At 52.7% G+C, this 19,915-nt stretch overlaps 7 protein-coding genes across 7 annotated transcripts; 1 reads left to right on the forward strand and 6 right to left on the reverse strand.

Moving 5' to 3' along the window:
* Positions 1-271: 271 nt before the first annotated feature.
* Positions 272-3,066, reverse strand: BDW74DRAFT_163328 (serine/threonine-protein kinase). The gene has a single exon (XM_073726088.1). The coding sequence runs from the start codon at positions 2,628-2,630 to the stop codon at positions 702-704; it is 1,929 nt and encodes a 642-aa protein (XP_073578252.1). The 5' UTR covers positions 2,631-3,066; the 3' UTR covers positions 272-701.
* A 2,318-nt stretch (positions 3,067-5,384) lies between these two features.
* Positions 5,385-5,823, reverse strand: BDW74DRAFT_109444 (uncharacterized protein). The gene has a single exon (XM_073721742.1). It carries the CDS (start codon positions 5,775-5,777, stop codon positions 5,544-5,546), a length of 234 nt encoding a protein of 77 aa, XP_073578253.1. The 5' UTR covers positions 5,778-5,823; the 3' UTR covers positions 5,385-5,543.
* A 184-nt stretch (positions 5,824-6,007) lies between these two features.
* Positions 6,008-9,191, forward strand: BDW74DRAFT_163331 (uncharacterized protein). The gene is made up of 6 exons (XM_073726089.1): positions 6,008-6,448; positions 6,516-6,851; positions 6,914-7,066; positions 7,110-7,183; positions 7,229-7,738; positions 7,791-9,191. Exons 1-6 carry the CDS (start codon positions 6,421-6,423, stop codon positions 8,862-8,864), a joined length of 2,175 nt encoding a protein of 724 aa, XP_073578254.1. The 5' UTR covers positions 6,008-6,420; the 3' UTR covers positions 8,865-9,191.
* A 252-nt stretch (positions 9,192-9,443) lies between these two features.
* Positions 9,444-11,706, reverse strand: BDW74DRAFT_183635 (uncharacterized protein; the record flags this gene model as incomplete). The annotated part of the gene is made up of 8 exons (XM_073730566.1): positions 9,444-9,535; positions 9,606-10,003; positions 10,077-10,499; positions 10,550-11,077; positions 11,145-11,319; positions 11,377-11,414; positions 11,475-11,529; positions 11,589-11,706. The coding sequence occupies 8 exons, from the start codon at positions 11,704-11,706 to the stop codon at positions 9,444-9,446; spliced, it is 1,827 nt and encodes a 608-aa protein (XP_073578255.1).
* A 542-nt stretch (positions 11,707-12,248) lies between these two features.
* BDW74DRAFT_163338 (PQ-loop repeat-containing protein) lies at positions 12,249-14,220 on the reverse strand. The gene has a single exon (XM_073726090.1). The coding sequence runs from the start codon at positions 13,909-13,911 to the stop codon at positions 12,637-12,639; it is 1,275 nt and encodes a 424-aa protein (XP_073578256.1). The 5' UTR covers positions 13,912-14,220; the 3' UTR covers positions 12,249-12,636.
* Positions 14,221-14,254: 34 nt separating this feature from the next.
* BDW74DRAFT_109517 (uncharacterized protein) lies at positions 14,255-15,816 on the reverse strand. The gene is made up of 2 exons (XM_073721743.1): positions 14,943-15,816; positions 14,255-14,867 (listed from the first exon to the last, which is right to left on the reverse strand). The coding sequence occupies exons 1-2, from the start codon at positions 15,329-15,331 to the stop codon at positions 14,474-14,476; spliced, it is 783 nt and encodes a 260-aa protein (XP_073578257.1). The 5' UTR covers positions 15,332-15,816; the 3' UTR covers positions 14,255-14,473.
* BDW74DRAFT_189018 (uncharacterized protein) lies at positions 15,645-19,898 on the reverse strand (the record flags this gene model as incomplete). Its single annotated transcript, XM_073731873.1, has 1 exon — positions 15,645-19,898. Exon 1 carries the CDS (start codon positions 19,710-19,712, stop codon positions 15,645-15,647), a length of 4,068 nt encoding a protein of 1,355 aa, XP_073578258.1. The 5' UTR covers positions 19,713-19,898.
* Between the last annotated feature and the right edge of the window lie 17 nt (positions 19,899-19,915).

Below are 19,915 nucleotides of genomic sequence, written 5' to 3' on the forward strand. Positions count from 1 at the left end.
CTCGTTAGTCGCTGTACCCGCCGCGGGAATGGGTGGGTGGGTGCTTGACTACAGTAGCTCCGAACCACCAAGCAGCGACATTTTTCCTGTGAAAATGGTGACCAAGGTATGCAGGGATGGTTATAGTAGCTGATACTTGAGGAGTATATTTGTGCTCTGTATTGGACGCATCGTCGAGGAATTGGGCCGTGGTTGATATCGTCGTGCGTCCATGCTTCTGACCATTGAAGAGTAGAGAGGACAGTGCCTACGTAACTACGCTGAATATGAAAACTAAAGTCAGGATTCTTCATTAGGTATTAACGAATACTATCCATTTTGCGGACTCGCACCCAGTCTTTGGACTCCAGTCTTGAGTAATACCCATCAAAATGCACAATCCCAACGAAAACCGGAAAACAGAAGACCGTAAGATATAGAACATCCTGGTATATAAGTACAATACATGGAATGAGTCGAAGCCCGACGCCTTGCTGATCAATAATAGAACGAGGACAATCCGATCCGCTGTAACAATTTTAGAGGCATACCCAGAAGAAATGAGCTGAGTTGCGAAAGAACAAAACCAGAAAAAAAGAGCAGGGTATCGCGAAATCATAATAATCCCAAACACCGGCGCTCGAGAGTAGAAAATGTCGTGAGGTCGTATTTTATTTGGGACTGCACACTGGGTGCGTGTAGTGTGTAGAGGTCGTGGGGTATCAGAGCTTCCAGACGTTATCCGATGGGCTGTCGGCAACGAACTCACTGACGAAGCGGGAAGATAGAATGTCGCGGACCGTCCAACGTTTGTGATAGTCCATTTCCAGGCAGTGAGTTATAAGTTCGAGCGCATCGCGTCGCGCTTCCGAGTCGCTCCCGTCACCCAGGACTGCCTTTCTGTTCCACACACCGTCGCGGATGTTGGATATCAGACGAGGTTGGAAAGAGTTCTGGAAAGGTCGGGACCCGACAATAAGCGTGAAGACGATAACTCCAAATGCCCACACGTCAACGGACGGGTGGATGATTCCAGAAGAAGAGTCGAGTAGTTCTGGCGAGGCGTATTCGAGGCTACCTGCGACGCTGGTGCTAGAATCAGAGGGGCCAATGGTTCGTAGCGGTGGCCGGTCTCCCGCATCCTCGTACACCTCGGATGAGGCATCGTTGTCGACATTGATCCATTCCGCCATTCCAAAATCGCATAAAACGAGATTCGAAGTCTTTGTGCCGTCGGGAAGCTCGATTGGATCTAACAGGCAATTCTCCAGTTTTATATCCCTGTGAACTACCCGAGCATCTTCGTGCAGGTAACGCAGGGCGAGCGCAAGTTGGCATGTGTATTTTTTGGCAAGGCTCATCTCGAGACTGCGATTGTTCTGGCGATTCTGGCGGATGAGGTCGAATAGAGTGCCGCCGATATGAAGCTTCGTGAAGCAGAACGTGGCGTAGCCCGTCTCATAGACTGCATCTAGTGACAAGACATGCTCGTGATTGAGATACCGCCAAACACGGACTTCGTGATCGAACTCCGCCTGGACCGCATCATTCTCCCTCTCAGTCTTGTCGGCAACTTGCTTTTTCACAATCTTGACGGCCAATCGCCTCGTCTCACCACTTTCTGCAACCTTGTAGGCTTCCTTGACGACGCTAAAACCGCCAGACCCGATGATCTTACCAAGAACATATTCAGTTCCGACCATTTGACCCTCATCGTCAGGCTTCGGTGGTGCTTCCTCCCTCGTGCTCCACATGGAGAGAAACGCGCTCGCGGGAGACTTCCCACTGGAGTTCGTCGAGCGGCGCGAACGTGTAGTTGTACCGCTTCGCCAGCGGCTTGGTTTGCTGCCAAAAATAGCCGCAGACCCTCCGGACCAGGAGGCGCTGCGATCTTCCTCGGGAGAGTGATATGCTTGCGTAGGCGACGACATACAAAGTGGTGAAAGCATGCCCCGTGAGGCTTCTGGAGGCGTTTGTACTTCATCCATAACGGGAGACATAGTTGAAACGGTTGTGAGAGAGGTGGGACGATCGCCATTCGGACTCGTAGGAAAAGCTTCACGCGAAAATCCTGTCGGAGCTGTTCGCCGGACGTGAGATTTTCTGGAGTCGGGACTGAAACCCAACTGGCTGATACCATTCACCAACTCGTCATCATCCTGCGGAAGAATGTTTCGGAGGCTCGATGTTCTCTGCGGCTGATATTTTCGAGCGCGGCTCAGCCTCTCGCTCTGCGACAGCTGCCTTTCAAAAGGCTGCAGATTTTTTGAGGTGATGGGGAGGGCGGAATCGAAGCCAGGAGACGACTGATCCTGCTGGAGGAACGAATCAAACGGCGAGGTGGCGCCGAAATCCTCTGGATTGTGAGGGATATCATCATGACTCGGACTGTCATCATGGCGAGGAACTGAGATGGGAGGTGTCGAGGAGTGAAGGCTACTCAAAACACTGCTTTCTTCATCAGTACCGCAACGGTGTGCGTCATATTCGTGAGGTGTGTTGGTACGGTCGCCCTCGTTACCAGCTCGATCATCAGCACCCCTCCGCTCCCCGTCGCGCTCGCCATTCCGCCAGCGGTTTCCTGACCCGTGCTGAAACGAAGTCTCGATCCTCAAACCGGACGACCTGTTGCTTCTCTGTGCAGTGGCCATGCCCTCACGGAGAGCAGAAAGAAGGTCGCAGTGGTAGGATAAAGGTCATGAAGTGAAGAGTGATGTAGTTGACGCCTGTAGGTGGTAGAGAGGCAAAAGAAGAAGGAAGGTTACTCCGCAATCTGGATCGGGGGATGGAAGATGTAATGTGGATGAGATGTGGAGTATCTTATCGAGTCATCGACTACCGCAGCTCCGATAAAATAGAAGCTAAACCCCAAATAGCGATCGGCTGCGGCGCGTAGATATAAAAGGAATTCGACTAGTGGAAGATAGGTGAAAGACTTCTTTGAACGATTCTGGAGATGGGGAAAAGATAAAAGAAGTTTTGATGCGGGTGAGTCGTGCAACAAGAGAAGGCATCGGGAGAAGTCGGAGCAAGAAGCTATAAAGAGCAGTCAGGTCATTCCTCATTAGTCATTCCGGTGTGTCTGCTCTTTGCCTCTTTGTTCATCACTTCTTCAAAGCATACTGCAATTCATTACTTGAGGTTATTATGTATGCTATTCTTGAGTTTGATCCTTCGAGATCCTTATGTAAGGCGACGTCATCGAAGGGTCTTAATCATTCTTGAGGAACGCGGTCACGATGCTTGACGCCCTCCATGGCTGTGCTGACCCAACCAGATGCTGGTCAACTGCAGCAGCTCGACTAATCAATAGCTATTGGCAATATTATTAGTGACTACATTCCCGGGATCAGCGTCCCTTACGCGGCTACATCGACGCCTCTATTTAGGGACCGTTCATTCATCATACCTGGGCTGTGCTGGCAACGGGAAGTTGGGGATGACGCACGTGAGAATGAGATATGGAGTATACTCTCAACGCACCCCATGCTGCCCAGAGGAGTGTTGCACTTCTAAGAACTTTGAAGTACAACCCCTGTCTACCGTGGTCGACCGTGGTCCAATAGCAGCGAAGGGAAGGTAAATGATTGCGCCTATCTCGGCTCTGAGGAATTCATCCAGCCCAGTTGGAGATATACAACGCTCTCTTCCGATAAAGAGCAGTACCAACCTCGGACTTCTCCGGAAGCTCTTGACCCTTTTTATATTGCAATGCTCCAAGGCTCTGTGAATCTTAACGGCAATTGCGGCCGGTACCGTCTCAAAAACTCGCTGGTATCGCCTAGACGAACATGTCACGCTCACTGATTGACCCAAGAGCGCTGCGCAACCTGACCTGCAAGCTTCATGCAAGGTAGCAGCTGGCACCTCAGCAGAAGATGGCAATTGAAGTCTTGAAATCAGCCTGTTCAATAGCGTCTGAGCACGTATCCCATGGGATCTCATAAATGTTTGATCGAGGGAAGAAATGCGTCCACTATTAACATTCGGATTATCCAGCCAGTGCATTATGCCTTTCCCAATCCCGTCGGCTATGGGATAGACACTGGTCCGATGCGTGAAAGTGCGTAGCGCGTGTGCCAGGGTACGAAGCTAATGGCTGACGCCTTTAATACCAGTACCTACTCGTGCATTTCAGTCACTTTGTTATTAGGGGAAGTTCTCACGGTTAGCTGGCAGACACAGGCATATGTTTGTCTCCATTAGTCCCGAGAATCTAACGTCTTGGATGTCTTACGCTCGCGTTACTGGGAGTACCTAAGCGCTCCACTGGGCTGCTACTCTAAGCCTCACGCCCAGGGACATTGTCCTATCGATTTGGGTGCTTCCGATTGCCGCATGCCGGCAATTGTAGTCCGCTCAGAGGCAGCCGTTGTCAAAGGGGAGGCTTAGCTTCTCCCTAATTCTCAGTGATTACATTCACAGACCCATAGTCAATGTATATTTATCATGCCACTGCGATTGACTGATTGGCCCCCGCGCGAGATCATCCATTGAGCGTACGCCATGACGACAAACAGCAACACGAAGCCTAACTGTTACCCAGCAAATGTCAAAAGAACTAACTTAGATGCGCAGAAGCTACAGCAAAGCTACAGCAAAGCTACAGCAAAGCTATAGTAGCCCCCGGTGGAAGATGGTGTTCCTCTGTCTTAGAGCTGTTTGTGCCCTTTCCGCCCCTGTGTTCCTCCTGCTAACTCCCCCAGCGTGATGAGGCATACAAGATCTGCCATTATCCTTGTATAGGTTAAATGCGCTTTCTCGCCTTTCATCTCGCACGCCACCCTGCCTACAGGCATGCTCTACAAGACCTTCACGACAATCCGAGGCCCGGGTTTCTAGACGCCAGCTGCTGCCTTAGACAGGAAAATCCGCTTTTTACCCCACCATGGCATCCATGGCTACCAGTTGCTCGGTCTTGACATTGAGGAGGCACTTATCAACCGTGGATATCGATTTTTGCAAGATATGGACAGACTAGAAGCTACCTTCACGTTGGGAAATCTTACAGAGGGCAATGATCGCGAAGTCTCGACACAGACACTCGGCGACAGGATCGATATCTTGTTCGCCAGCTCTCACCTTCATCTCCGCAACTATGCAGCACACCTAACCTCCACAACGCAGTTGGTAAGGCTTTCGGCGTCATGGTCGTTGGACGCCAGCTTGGTAGCCTGTTCGCCGGCAAGTAACCCCTCCCTGGTCTCAACGATGGAACGCAGTATCGTCATGACTTGGAGTCATTGAGTCATTGAAGAGATTTTGGCATGATATTGGACAAGCGACCAATACCCAGTGGAAGGTGGAAAGTAAAGAATCTCGTCCTCAGAATCTCGATGCATCATTGCGAAACTTGAACACGCGGATGATTTGATGGAGTGTGACGAGAGTTGGGTAATTTTATATCAAGCACAGCCACGGAGTAAGATAACTTTATTCGGCTTTAGTCTATGTACAACTGATCCCATTGAGTCTCCAATGCTCAATGTTGCACTGCAGAATGCAGACCAGGGTGATGTTCCAGGTTTCAGGCCCGTACTTCGTCCGTCTTTCAGGGCCAAGGATTACTGTAGTGCAACGCCAGACCATATCAAATTCCACCGAGACACAACAAACCCAGTACCTGGATCCTGAAGGATGAGACGCGGATGTAGGCAAGGGGCTGTGTCGGTGGTTATTGTGGTTCGTGGCCAGAGCGGGGGTTGATCGTCAGTGACCCGTGTATCTACTCGGTTGATGGCCGAAGTCCATGATGACAAGACATAGAGTTCAAGAGTTGATAGATATAATCCCAGCATTCTACACAGAAGAAAGTAAGACAATCCAGGGATTGAGTATTGAGAGCTGGTGAAGTGATGATGAAATAGATCATGTGCCAGGGCTGCATCTAAAATGAACTGGGCCGCACTAGTCCCGAAGCGGCTAGCCAGGAGCAACAAGCCGCCCCAGGCACGGGGGCAAGTGGATAAGCGCGCAAGGCGGTTGACCGTCGGGGAGAGACTGAGAGTCTTTGGGAGTCTTTGTGATCGTAGACTCTCCTTTCCCAATGTCTCAAAGAGTCCGGGGAACTCATTGAGCTTCGTTTGTTTTGACGCCTCTACGTCCTTTTCCTTTCTATTGTCTTCTCATTTGCAGATTCCTCTTTTGCCTTTACATTTTCTCGGAAACACGGACTCGTGGGCCTGTGGCTCGAAACGAAACTCCTTGTCGTCCTCCGATCCCGTCGTTCTCAATCCCCGCCGCTGGTCGTGGCATTCCTTCCTTTCTACCGTTAACCGGTTCGTTTCGCGATCAATCGACATCGATTGATACCTGCCAGTTTACGCTCGCTACCTGCGATCCCACTTCGAAGCGTCGACGCTGCCGAATTACATTCCTTCCGATGTTCCCGATCTTCTGAGTTCTCATTCTTGAATACTCCGCTCAACATTATACGCAAATATGACCAGACCTAGAATGGTGCGAGCTGGTATGTTTTGCCGGGAAGATACACATCCGGTGCAGAAATGATGTGGCTGACTCGAATTGGTGCTTAGATACGCTCGACCTCCAAGACCATGATGCTCCCTCCGCGAAAGACCATACGCACGCCGTTCAGACGAATGAAGACACCGGCCTAGCTCCTCACCAAGAAAAGGAACTCCGTCATGCCAGCCTCGATAACAAAGCTGAAATTATGCAAGGGCCCGATGGCCATGACGGGATTGATGTCTACGATGGCACCGACGACATCCATATCGGGCTTGGTGTGCATCGGGATGAGGGCGATGTTGGTGATCATGAAGATGAGGACCATAGCGAGGGGGAGGACGACGATTTGTTAGATGATGACCTCATGGACAAAATTTCGAGTTCTCCTTCCATTGATGACGGTATGCCTCTACTCTGCGCGGGAGGTAGAGTTTGGCCCTCCATTGGCTGACTGGCTGGATAGATGATATCAATTTCGAGTTTGTATATGCGCTGCATAACTTTGTTGCGACCGTCGACGGACAGGCGAACGCGTCAAAGGGAGACAATATGGTACTGTTAGATGACAGCAATAGCTATTGGTGGCTGGTCCGAATTGTGAAAGATGGAAGCATTGGTGGGTACAATCCTGAGGGTCAAAAGCCTAGCTAATTGACTAGGATATTTGCCCGCTGAGCATATCGAAACGCCCACGGAGAGATTGGCGCGGTTAAACAAGCACCGAAATGTGGATGTAGGTGTTATTCGCTCAATTCCGCGACTTTGACTGACAAATAAGCTCTCCGCGTCAATGCTTGGGGATAATTTAGAGAAATCTAAAAACCCACTGAAGAAGGCAATGCGCCGACGAAATGCGAAGACTGTTCAATTCACCAGCCCGACATATATTGAAGCTTCTGACCGCGAGTACTCAAGCGAAGAAGAGGATGATGATGACGACGTCTCTTTTACCGACGAATATGCGCAGCAAGAATATGACCAGCAAGAAGAGCAGAACGAAGATATCGTCGTTGAGCCGCTGCGACCCAAGTCTAAAGGCGTTGAAGAGTCAGAAAGCGTGGAGCAAGGAGCTTCAGCTGCCAGCCCGGAAAAGCAGCGATCAAGTCAGGAGATTTTCGAACAAGAGGATCCTATCTCTCCCATATCTGAACCTCACGTCAGCCGGTCAAGGAATGGCACGCTCCGAAATACCGACTCATTCTTCAAGGACGACACTGTGGAGACCAAGAAGATTTCTCTCACTCCGAACCTGCTACGAGACGAGGCCGCCTCTGGCGAGCCAAAAGAGGTATGCAGTTCTCAATCCCAATTACATGAACGGATGATGCTGATTCTTGTAGACTCGTATCAGTCTAGAAGCCCTCGATAAACTTCAACCGGACGACAAGAAAGATGATAAGAAGAAGAAAGACAAGAAATCTGGAATGCTTAGCGGCCTCTTCAAGCGAAAGGATAAGAAGTCCAAGTCCGGTGATGACGAAGAGAGCACGGAGAAGCATTCGGGCGAACTGGCTCGCTCATCGCCGTCGCCTAAAGCATCCATGGAGTCCGTATCTTCCCCCGAAGCACGCCCAACGAAGCACGCGGCACCGGCAAGACAAATCAGCAAGCTTCAAAAGCAACAACCCGAGGCAGCTCAACCAAAGGAATCTTTCGAACAGAAGGAAAAAAGCCCGAGAGAGAATCAGAGAGATCAGACGATACGTCAAGTGGTACTCGACGAAGTGGAGGAGATCTCTGGACCTTCTCGTTCCAAGTCATACGAGCCGGAACAGAGCGCGCCAATTGTCAGTATACCGAGCCCTCAAAAGAAGCCAATGTCGCCAACATCACCAACCTCTCCGATCTCACCAATGTCGCCCATTGGCGGCCCCAACCGGCAGCTCCCACCAAACCAAGGCCCAGCGCCTTATTCGCACTCCGTCACATCACCCCCGCAAAAGTTCACCCCCAAACAGCCTACAGAGCAATTCCGCTTTGTCGATTCGCCTGTCAGCGTTTCCTCGCCCCTGGACAGCCGCCAGCGCACACCTAGTATCCCAGGTCTTACCACCGACCTCCCACCCGCTGAAGACAGCCAATACTCGCCGGACTCGCCTCCCCTCTCCCCAGCCGACACAACAGACAGCAGACGCGCCTCTGCCACTGCAACTCCCTTCGAAGCCCCAACTCCAACCTGGAGCGATGCCAGCCTGCGCTCATACCTGGAGGACGAGAACGAACTGCGTGATCTGTACGTCATTGTCTACGATAACACGAATATTCCCCCTGCTGGACCTGAGCACCCGATCACGGGTAATCTGTTCAAGGACGAGAGCAAGCGGCTGCGCGAGATGAATAGCCAGTTGGACTCACTGTTATCGGACTGGGTTAAGCGCAGGGTGCGCAGGTCTGCGGCGACGAGTCAAAGCTAGTCTGGCTGGCCTAGTGGCTGGTGAAGGGTGTCTAACTGGTAAGATTTTGTCTTCTTTATTTTTTTATGTTATGACTAGCCGGGCGCTATGATGTGCTGGACGCATGTATTTCTGGATTGGGATAGGGGTTAGGGTTAGATTTATTTCTGGACTTTCGTTTTGTTTCTTCTTTTCTTTTATTTTCTACTGTGATATATATATACTATTCACGAATACCATGTTCTTTCACCTTTACTTTCTCTGGGCGTGTATATGGTATACAGTTCCCGATTCCACCCCTCTTAATATACAACTGTACATGAATCGTGAATGGTTTGCGCTAGTAGTGTTCTGTACTTAGCATGAATATATACTCCAGATATGCTTATATGCTTATATAGACAGGAGCAACCGCAGCACATAATCCAATAACAAGCACAAGGGAATTAGAATAGAATACCTCGAGTCGAGATATCATTATATGCATCCAACACCATTACCGGCTGATACCTCTGCCTTCCACCTTATCGTCTTACCATAGTAATGCTCCGCACTTTGCACGCTTCAATGTCCCCCAGACCAAACTTAGCCCTAAGGTACCTATGGCGGGACCGGTCTTGCCAGGGGACTCGCAATCCTCGAAGCAGGGAGTTCAACAGCGGCATGTTTCTGTCCTGGACTTGTCTCCGTGCCTAGATAGGTATGTCAGTTATTGTCTTCAGCCACCCATCCTGTACTCCATCTTGACGGGCCCATTCTTACCTTGTATCTCATGCACAATCCCGCTTCCCGCCTCATGCGCTGGCTGCTGCCACCCCCGGCCTTCAGGCAGCCCGTTCATATCCGACACCCTTTTCTCCTTAGGCGTTCCCTGGCGCCCCGAGTCGGCCGTAGCCTGCCGCTGTCGTCGTCGGCGTCGAAACCACCATGCGCCGAAAGCCAAGCCGCATAGTGCCACGAGGCCTAGGAGGCCGCCGATGAGCCCGCCTGCCCAGGCGGGGAAGTCGGAGGAGTCGTCTGAGTCTTGGGTGTTTGTGGAGGTGTCTGATGCATAAGGGTACCAGGTTGCGATGGGCTTGGTGTAGGGGGTTGCGAAGAGGCGGCTGAGGGAGTCGTTTGTCCAGATTGCGGGGGATGTGCGCGTTGCGAAGCCGGAGGAGCTGGAGGATGGATGAGTTAGTCTCATTTACTGTATCGACGGATTGTCGCCTGATTTAGGTAGATGTAACGTACTTTCCACCTATTCGCTCTGATATCAGAGAAGGCACTTCATATTCGCTCCACGCTGCTGGGTCGTAAGCATCTTGGAATCTCCCGGTATTCAAGTTGAAGACTCGGATTGCGCCGTCTATGCAGGACCGTTCACCACCGAGGATTGTCCCGCCCACCACCAGCATTCTGTCGGGGTATGGCTTGATGCAGTTATGGTACCTTCGGCCCTCGAGGCGGCGACTGTCTCCTGTGTAGAGGCGGATCCATTCGAATGATGGTAATGATAGGACGTAAGCAGTGTCTACCGGTGGGTTGAGATAGTTGAGGCCGTCATAGCCCCCATAGATGTAGATGTTATGAGAGGAGTTGTCGGGCGCGCTTGCATATACTGCACAGAATCCGGCGAGGATTGGAGGAGTATCGCCTGTAGTATTCTGGTTATACCTGCATCTTGTTAGTGCTTAACCAGTTGGATTGATATGGTAGATCCATACCAAGTGTCGCTGGCAACGTCATAAACAGAAACGGACGACATGAAGCTAGGGCTAACACGCTCACTCTCGGTCTGTTGCGCCTCACTCAAGCTATCTTCATCAATGAGGGACTCAACCATGGTCGCTCCTCCAATAAGCACCACTGCACCGGACTCAGATACAGGGATCCAGACAGCCTCCGCTTGAACGCGGGGCGGAATATGCTCAGGTAGTGAAACATTCGACCAAACAGCATCCGCCGGCCGCTCTGACATATTCACCTTAACCACCTGCCGAGAGAGATTGAAGGCCGTAGTATTATCCCATATGGGCCCCCAGTCCGGAGCTCGCGCACCGCTGATATAAAAGCCCAGGTTCTCGCTCGGAACAGAGACCCCAGCACCGTGGGTGATATAGCGCGTTACCGGACCCATATTGGCCGTGGTAAACCGGTCTTCGGATGTGGTGTCGCCGTCTTTGGAGGGTTCGTAGGCGAGCACGGTGTCTGCGGGCGTTTCACTGGCAGAGCCAAAAGGATCTTCGATTCCGCTGCACCGGATTAGACGTCAGAGATTAGAGGTCACATAGTATGTATGGACATGGAGAGAATGCATACCCATAGAGCCAGAACGCAACGTCATTAGCAAACATGTATCCGTCCAGCGCAGCAAGCGTCGACTCGGAGCCAGCCCCGGGCTTAGGTATACTGCCGAAGACGGAGGTGAAGTTCATCGTTGGCGCGTTGAACGAGGACGAGAGGTTCATGTAGTAGATGAAGCTTGCATCCTCCTCTAGCACAGCACATAGGTTAGCTACCAAGGCATCATAAAGTGATTATATATCCGCACCGTCGCTGTCGACCTCAACAGAACCATCCTCATTACGTCTGCATAACCTGTTTAGTTCTGATTCATACCATGTAGATGGAGTGGAGGGCTGTCCTTACTGTTCCCACGTCAATTCCCCACCATCAATATAAACCCGATCGCGAACGGTATTGACTGCAGGACACAGAGTCAGCAGCTAGCACAAGACATAGTCGGCACAAGGACAGGATCACCTCTCGCAAGCCCCCAATCGCAAAACGAAACATTGACGGGATCATTAAGCCTCTGGGCACCTGATAGGCCAAAGAAAAGTATAGAAAGAAGTGGAAGCTCCCACAGACAGCGTGGCATGGTCGAGAACGAGCACGAGTAAACAGACGGGAAGCTCAACCTTAGGACTCGAGTCAAGAGACACCTCAGCGGCCACGAGCTGGATGGAGGACAAGTGTGCTGTGCCTTCCCTTTCCTTCTGTCGTGCGCTGGGCTGTATGTCTGAGTTGGCAGGGCTGCCTTCGCTCTTACTTCTTATGACTTTCGTTTCTTCTGGCTGTGTAACCGCAATTGAGACATCTTTGCCAGAGCAGGCAATCTACGTTGCACAGGACTGGGTAGAGGGGACTTGGCACAGAACGTGCAGCTTCGGGGCACTTACTCTGTACGGGCGGGCGAGGCTTGCTTACCCACCTGCTGGAACGAGTAATACGAGGCTTATTTATTGCCTGGAGGAATAAAATGCAGGGGTAGAATGGAAGTGCGAACGATCACGGCTGAGGATCACCTCGGTAGAGCGTTGGCGATCAACGAATCCCTGCCCTTCGTCGACGGCTCACTGGTCATACTTAGATGATATTAGTTGCAAATATATACTGTGTCGATATATGAAGCAAAGCAAATAATGTTCATAATGTAAAATGTATTGTTGTTCAAAAACTAACGTGTACCCCATGCAGCGTACTATGTCCTAATATAACCCCCAAGATCTAAACCAAGATGCGCCGAACGCACAAAAACAAAATATATCATCTAACAGATAACGCCGATGTATGTCAATATGTATGATGTATGATGTATCATGTAACAACTGCCTGATATAGTAGGTAATGGGGATGGTTCAAGGATCTATGCTCTGCACCGTCCCCCTTGCACGCAATAAACAATGCTCTGCCCGAAACAAGAGAAGATGCCAATAAAGTAGAGAAGAAGCATGAAACCGAAAAACTAGGAACAATATAGTCGTCACGTCGTAAAGATGTATGCAGTGGTATTGATGGGTGTGTCAACTCAAACCGCACCGTACCGTTGTCGGTTGCCATCCAGCAGAGACTGGCCCTCGGGGCTGGACTCGGTTTGCTTCCGCGCAGGCGAAGGAATCCAGCCTCGCATCCAGCCACGGACACGCTTCCAGCGACTGCGTCCGCGCTTGGTATCCTCAACCTCAATGACGGACTCATCGTCACAGCCGTACATGAGGAATTGGACGCCCATGAAGCCGTCTAGGAAGAGGACGCCAAAGGCCCCGAGGAAGAAAGGGACAGCGCGTTTCACCCAGTCTACTCGGTTGTTGCCGTCTGCGTCTGCCCATCCGCCGCCTCCGTACGGTGCGAAGTCGTACCAGGCGTTCGGGTTGGTGATGAGGGAGGACGAGTAGAAGAGGTTGCCGCAGAAAGCTGCCATGAACAGCAGAGGGGATAGACCCGAGGTGCTCTTGCGGCGGTGATTCTTGAACAGTTGAGGAGGACGGGAGCCAAGGTAGAGAACTGTGGACATCCAAGAGAAGATGCTGCCGAAGAACTCAAGGGTCAGGCCCGAGGAGAGAGCAACTGGATCGGCTTCGGTCGGGGCTGCATTGACGGCGACGGCGCAAAGCATTGAGGCTAGCAGCATAGTACGCGCAGCAGTGTTCTGGAAACCCGAATTACTGCCAGACCTGGCGATCGACCGGCGCGACGAACTCAGTTTCTCGTTCGAGTAAGAAGACGATGCAGTGTTCACGACACCCGTGGATCGATCTTTGCTGTCGGGCACATCCTTTGAGTCGGACCCAGCGGAAACCTGTGGAGAAGGGCCGATAGACGACGAGCTGTCTTCGGAAAACGAGATACCCTCTATGACCCGCGGGTGTGCGGTGTCGTCATCATAACGAGAGAGCGTGGCAAAGACATCATCCCGACGTCCCTTATAATGGGTGTACCAGAAGAACTGGAAGACTAGAGTCACATCCACACAAACATAGTAGCCTGCGATAATGACCTGCCAGCCGGCCTGCCGAGTGAGGAGGCAACCGAGGAGATTGCCCATATCACCCAGACACCATATAATCAAGAAGAATATAGATAGCCCTGATGTTGACTGTAGCTGGTAGTTCTTGTAGATCTGTGGAAGCTGCGCGAATAGCCATGATATGATGCTCAGAGTGCCTAGGGTCGAGGAGAGCAGCGCGAGTGGGGTGGGCAGACAGATGTGGATGTAGGAGGAGAGCGTAGCGAGGAACGGCGAGGTAGGTTCGCAGTGTTGCGGGAGGGACTGGGCGATATAGTCTATTAAGGGAGGAGGCATATCGAAGTAAATCGGTGTATTCAGGTCAGTCGGAACCTCTAATGGTGGTAGGTAACGTTGTTGGTAAGGATAGCGAAGTGGTGGGCGATAAGACAAGCAGACTGCGGAGACGCGGAGACTGATAAACACGGGGTAAAGATGTCAGAGCGGGTGATTCAAACGTCTAGGATGAAAGACGAGGACAAAGCGGCGCAAGAAAGACGAAGTATGAGGGAAAGACAGAGGTGATAAAGACGGAAGCAGACGGAGACAGGAGGAGGGAAGATAGGGAGATCTGGTGATATGCAGCGTTGCAATCGAGTCATCCCCCCTTCGCGCTGGTCACGAGCGAGCATCTGGGGCTGATTACTGGGGACTGGCTGATAAGCCTCCGATCTCTCGCTCCGTCAGGAAACTCTGAGCCCTGATTATCGGCAGACGACGATTGGCTGTCTGTCATGGTCAGGCATTAACCAGGCAGCCAGGGTCAGGCCAAGGCCGATAATTCGGCGCGTTAGTCAAGGGTTTATTCAACATCTCCATTCTTAAACAGGTCATCTATCCGCCAGCGTCTATCCAATATTTACCTAGAAGACGACGACGATCTCGAACTGCTACTGCTGCTCCGACGACTATGTCGCGAGCTGGACCGATGGCTGCCCCCATGATGACGATGATGACGGGTGCGGCGTCGCCGGCCACTGCGAGACCCCTGCCCATGCGAACCATCATCCCTGCGCTCCTCTAGCTTATTCTCCAAGAAATTCCCCAAAAGGGCACCGCCGACAGCGCCCAGCAACCCGTGGCTCTTCTTGTGTCCCAGGTAAAACCCCGTCGCACCGCCGACAAGCGCGCCGCCGATGCCCCGCTCTCCCCCCTCGCCTGCCTCGGCTTCTGGTTCGTCGCGGTCGCGGTTGACGGAGGATGAAGAATCCCTCGCTGAGGAGTGGTGATATTCGTCATTCGGATGAGATGCGCTGTAATTGGTAAGCTTAGGGCCGACAAAGTTACACAAGAAGAAGGTGAAAGACTGAGAGGGGATGTCGACATACTAATACTCTGCGTTGCTTCCTTGCGCCCGAGGCTCGTAATGCCGGCTTAGATGGGCGTCATTATATCCGTGTCCCGGTCCATGTCCATGTGCGTAGGCGTCTGTGCTGCCTGCAGGCGCATGGCTCAGGTACTCATGCTGCGGCTCGGGGGCCGGATGGTAGAGAGCGGGGCTCTGGGTGTACTCCTGGCCGTGAGCTGGGGAAGCGTATGGGTGCTGATTGTACGCGTTATGGTATCCTTCGGGGGGTAGATTATGCGCTGGATGCGGCTCATAGCCGTACGCTGGTCCCTGGTATTGAGATTGGTTCTCCGCGGAGGGATAAAAGGCGTTGTCTTGTGGAGGCGCGTAGGCCTGCTGTGTGTGCGGCGGGTAGTAAGGGTCCGACATGTTGACGCTGAAGCTGAGAGGTTTGCAGAGAGGTAGAGGTAGATTTGGAGAAGAGAGGCTGAAGGGAGATTATATTTTGTTGGGTTGTTTGCTACTGACAGCGCCGGTCTGATGACTTTGTCAGCCGCACTCTCCTCTCACTCTTGACCCTCCACACTGGAGTCACTCTGCGATGTCGCACAAGGTCTCTTTCTCATCTATGAAGAATGTACTGGCTTGCTGATCAGAGTGAGGAATACTGTGGTAAAACCATGCTCATCAATGCAGCTATCTCTATCCTAGCATGCTATCATCACTAACATACAGTTGTCCATTACAGCCCCCACCCTTTGACCTCCTTCATGCGCGAGTACCAGTCCTGAACATAGGGAAGGGCCACGTGCGGCCCATAGAGCTCCTGATCCCACTGCGGACTGGGAGGAGCAAGTCCCGTCTCCTTCAGACACGACTCGGCCAGTTCCTCCAAGCTGCCGCCCCGATCATACCCCTGGTCTACCTCACCCCGAGCAGCCATGACGCTCTTCCTCAGTGCTTCCGTCTCTGCTTCATCAACCGCAAGACTCTCGGGGTTGACCACCACACCGTAATTGTCACGAGCACCCTGGATAGTCACCAACCGCCGACGAACCTCCAGCGCCACCTTCTCCGCTGGCCGAGTCAACGGATCTCCAAGACCACCACCGCCCCAGGTAATCCACTCGAGCAGATCACCAGGATCCACACGGATGTGGTCACACTTGGAGGGTAAAACCTCAACCGGCGGAGCGTCCTGCGACTTGGAGTACCGATACAGAATCTTCCGAGACCGGGCTCCTGGCTTTCCGCCACGGATACCCCATGGCTTCGTGAACCACCTGTCATCATGGATACTGAACTCACCACGGGCTAGGAAGCGGTAGTTTGTACGCTGTGCGTTACCACCACGGTAAAAGCCTGCACCACCGCTGTCAGGCACGCTCTCGTTGGCTTCGATGCGGAGCGGGTAGTTGAGCTCGATGATCTCCGTGGGAATCGACTTGATGGCCGGGAAGAGGCAGTGGCAGTCGAGACCATCGCCTGCATTGCGTGCAGGAACACCACCGAATCCAATCTGGTACAGCTGGTACCACTCCCCGTCTGGCTTGTAGCCGGAGTAGAAGAAATGAGGCGAGTCGCTGAAACCTGCGGCGGCGGCGTAGTCTTTGTTCTTCATGCCGATGAGGGCTTGCATGACGTCCATCGTTCTGCCCATCATGTGCGTGCGGCATGAGATAGGCGCAGGCCGAACAGGCTTCAGGATCGTGCCCTGTGGGATGTGGATGTCGATTAGGTCGTGGAAGCCGTCGTTGATGACTGTGCCGGGTGCTGCCGAGGCAATCATGTAGTAGCCGATGAACATGCGGAACATCGTCTCGGACAGGTAGAAGTTGATGCTGTGGTCGCTTTGTGGAGAGGTGCCGCTCCAGTCGAAGAGCAGGCGGTTCCCTTCGATCTTGGTCATTGTGCAGGTCAACGCCCAGGGTCCGACACCGTGGCCATCGTCGTCGACGAAATCGGTGAATGTGCTTGGTTCGTTGCCAAAGTCTGATTCGATGATCTTCACCATTGCTGTGCGGTTGCGGAGGAGGAGTTCGTTACATGCGGCAATGTAGATCTCGCATCCGAATCTCACCACGAGCTCGCAGACACGGCTGGAGGCTGTTCGGCATGCGGCGATGATGGCCATTAGGTCGGACCTGTACCAGTCAGGCTGCCGAGAGTTTCGGCATAGCAGGTCTACCACGTCCGTGTTCATGGTACCCTTTGCATAAAGCTTGATACACGGGATCTGGACTCCGTCGTCGAAGATGGACGAGGCGTTGATAGACATACTGCCGGGGACAATTCCTCCTACGTCGGTCAAGTGTCCGAATTGCGAAGCCCAGCCGATCAATCTATGCTCGTAGAAGATGGGCAAGAGGACAATCACGTCGTTCAAATGCGTCACGGCTCCCTCGATCATGTACGTGTCGTTGGTGATAAACACATCGCCTTCCTCGATCGTGCCCTTCCACGCACGGAGGAATTGGGTGATGAAACTGCCGAATTGGCCAACAAGCATCTTGCCCTCGGCGGTGGTGATGACGTTGAACTCGTCCTGCTGCTCACGAATGGCAGGGGACATACTGCAGCGGAGCATGAGGGTGTCCATCTCGCTGCGGATGGAGGCTAGGGCAGAGGCGACCAGGGTGGGAATAAGCGGTGTCGACTGCACGATCTCAAGGGCCGCCTCGGCAGTCTCGTCTTTGGATTGCTCTTTAGGTGTCTCTTCAGAGGGGCGAATGAGGATGTTGCCGATAGAATCGATCTCACCATAGCATCCAGGTAGAATAAGGGTGTTGCTGTCCATCTCGGTGATGATACAGGGGCCCTCTACGCGCACACCCTGGCGGCTGATCTTCTCACGATCCCACAGGGTGGCATCCATGGTCTGACCCTTGACAACGATCTGTTTCTTCGAGACCAGTGCATCGGCAGGGGGCTCAGTTGATTCCGCCTTGGCCAGCTGAGGAATGTCAATGCCAGGAGAAGCGTCGGAAGAGACAACTTCCAGACGCATCAGCTCAAGTTCGAAGTTGGGAAGGCAGTACTTGAATTGCTGCTCGTGGAGCTGGTCGAACTTGGCTTGTAGAAGTTCTCTCCATGGGCCGTCTTCCAATAGGAGATCCTGAGCCTCGAGCTCGACGGTCAAGTTCAAAGCTTGGCCACGGTACCGCAGGTCGAGATGGTAGGTGATATTGAGAGACATGGTCTGGCCGCCATTTGAGCTTGTCATGGTGTCCTTGCAGGTTGCCTCTAGCTCGTCAAATCGCTCTTTGACCTGCTTCGAGGTCGTGGTTGAAAGGAGGCGGATGAAAGACAGTGATTGGGAATGGCTCAGCCTCGTAGTGGCATCACCTAGGGCACACAGGGTTCCTGGAGACGGGGGAACAATGACCGGCCAGGCTCCGAGTAGCTTGCCGACGGCGTTGGCATGGAGGGGACCTGCACCTCCAAAGGCAACAAGAGCGAACTCCTTTGGGTCATAGCCCTGTTCGACAGAGACCAGACGCAGTGCTCCATACATTGTCTCATTGACTAGGTTGACGATGTCTTCGGCAGTTTGGGTTACCGACAGCTTCATTTGCTCAGCAATATCCCCCACAGCAGCCAGTGCAGCCTCCGTGTTCAGCTTGAACTCACCTCCAAGCAGGTTCTCGGGCAGGTACCCGAGCACCAGGTTGGCATCCGATACAGTGGGCTCCTTTCCTCCTTTGTTGTAGCAAGCAGGACCCGGAGTGGCGCCTGCACTTTCCGGACCGACTCTCATGGTCTCCGTAATGCTCATGTATTTGGCGATGGAACCACCTCCTGCACCGACAGTCCGAATGTCAACGGCTGGCGAGCGGACGGTCAGCGAGCCCACCACCGTCTCGCGACGAAGCTGAGGCTTGCCCTGATGGATGATCGCAACGTCTGTTGAAGTTCCGCCCATGTCGAAGGTAATCAGGTTTTTGTATGGCGTGTTTCGCGTGACAACGTCGGCAACACCCTGCACACCTCCAGCAGGACCAGACATGAGGATGTTCACCGGCAGCTCTCCTGCCAGCCCTAAGCTCGTCAAGCCACCGTCCGACTTGAGAATGCGGATGGTGTTCCCATCCTCTGCAAGCAAGTCTTGCAGGTTACTGAGGTAGGTCTGAACCACAGGCTTGACAAGCGCATTGGTGCACGTCGTCAGCGTCCGCTCATACTCGCCCACCTCTCTCAGCACATCACTTGACGAGATAATGGTCACGTCATTGCCCAGCACCTCTCTCACAATCCCCGCCACCAAGACCTCATGCTCGCTGTTACAGTGCGAGTTGAGCAACGAGATGGCAACAGCCTCGGGCCGTTCATCGCCAACCCAACTCTTCAAATCTTTCTTCAACGCATCAACATCAACCGCAGACACACTCTCCCCATCCACACCCATCCGCTCCTGACACTGTATTACTCTTTCCAGCGGCACGATCGGATCTGGCGGTGTGTAGTGTAGCCAAGCTCCCAGACCCCCCGGGATCTGCGACCGCCGCACAGCAAGGATATCCTTGTGTCCGGCCGTGACAATGAGCCCGGTCCGCGCGCCCTTCCCCTCCAGCACGGCATTCGTGGCGACCGTGGTGCCATGGTGAATGAATTGAAACTTGCCATCCCAGTCGAAGCGCTCCTTGAGGGCTTGCTGCACCTTTCGGATGCCGTTCTTGATTCCGATACTCTGGTCTTCGACTGTCGTCGGCACTTTGGCGCGTGCCACTTGGTTTTCGGGGGTGAAGGCGTAGACATCGGTGAATGTGCCACCTACGTCGGCTCCTAGCCGGTAGCCGTCTTGGTTAGGCATTGTATGAGGATAGAGTATGGTGAGATAAAAAAACGATATTCATTGATGACAGGGACAGGGGAGAGCAGTACAGTATTATAGGTCAACTACATTGAGGGGTAGAATGAGGGGCACGGCATAGAGCATGCCTCCTGATCCAGGAAGTACACGTATCGCGACTATAGAGTGTCTATCTTATCGCAAACTCGTACGAGTTTCTCCGT

The sequence above is a fragment of the Aspergillus multicolor genome (assembly GCF_047715735.1).
Source record: "Aspergillus multicolor strain CBS 133.54 unplaced genomic scaffold BDW74scaffold_48, whole genome shotgun sequence".
Classification (NCBI taxonomy): Eukaryota; Fungi; Ascomycota; class Eurotiomycetes; order Eurotiales; family Aspergillaceae; genus Aspergillus; species Aspergillus multicolor.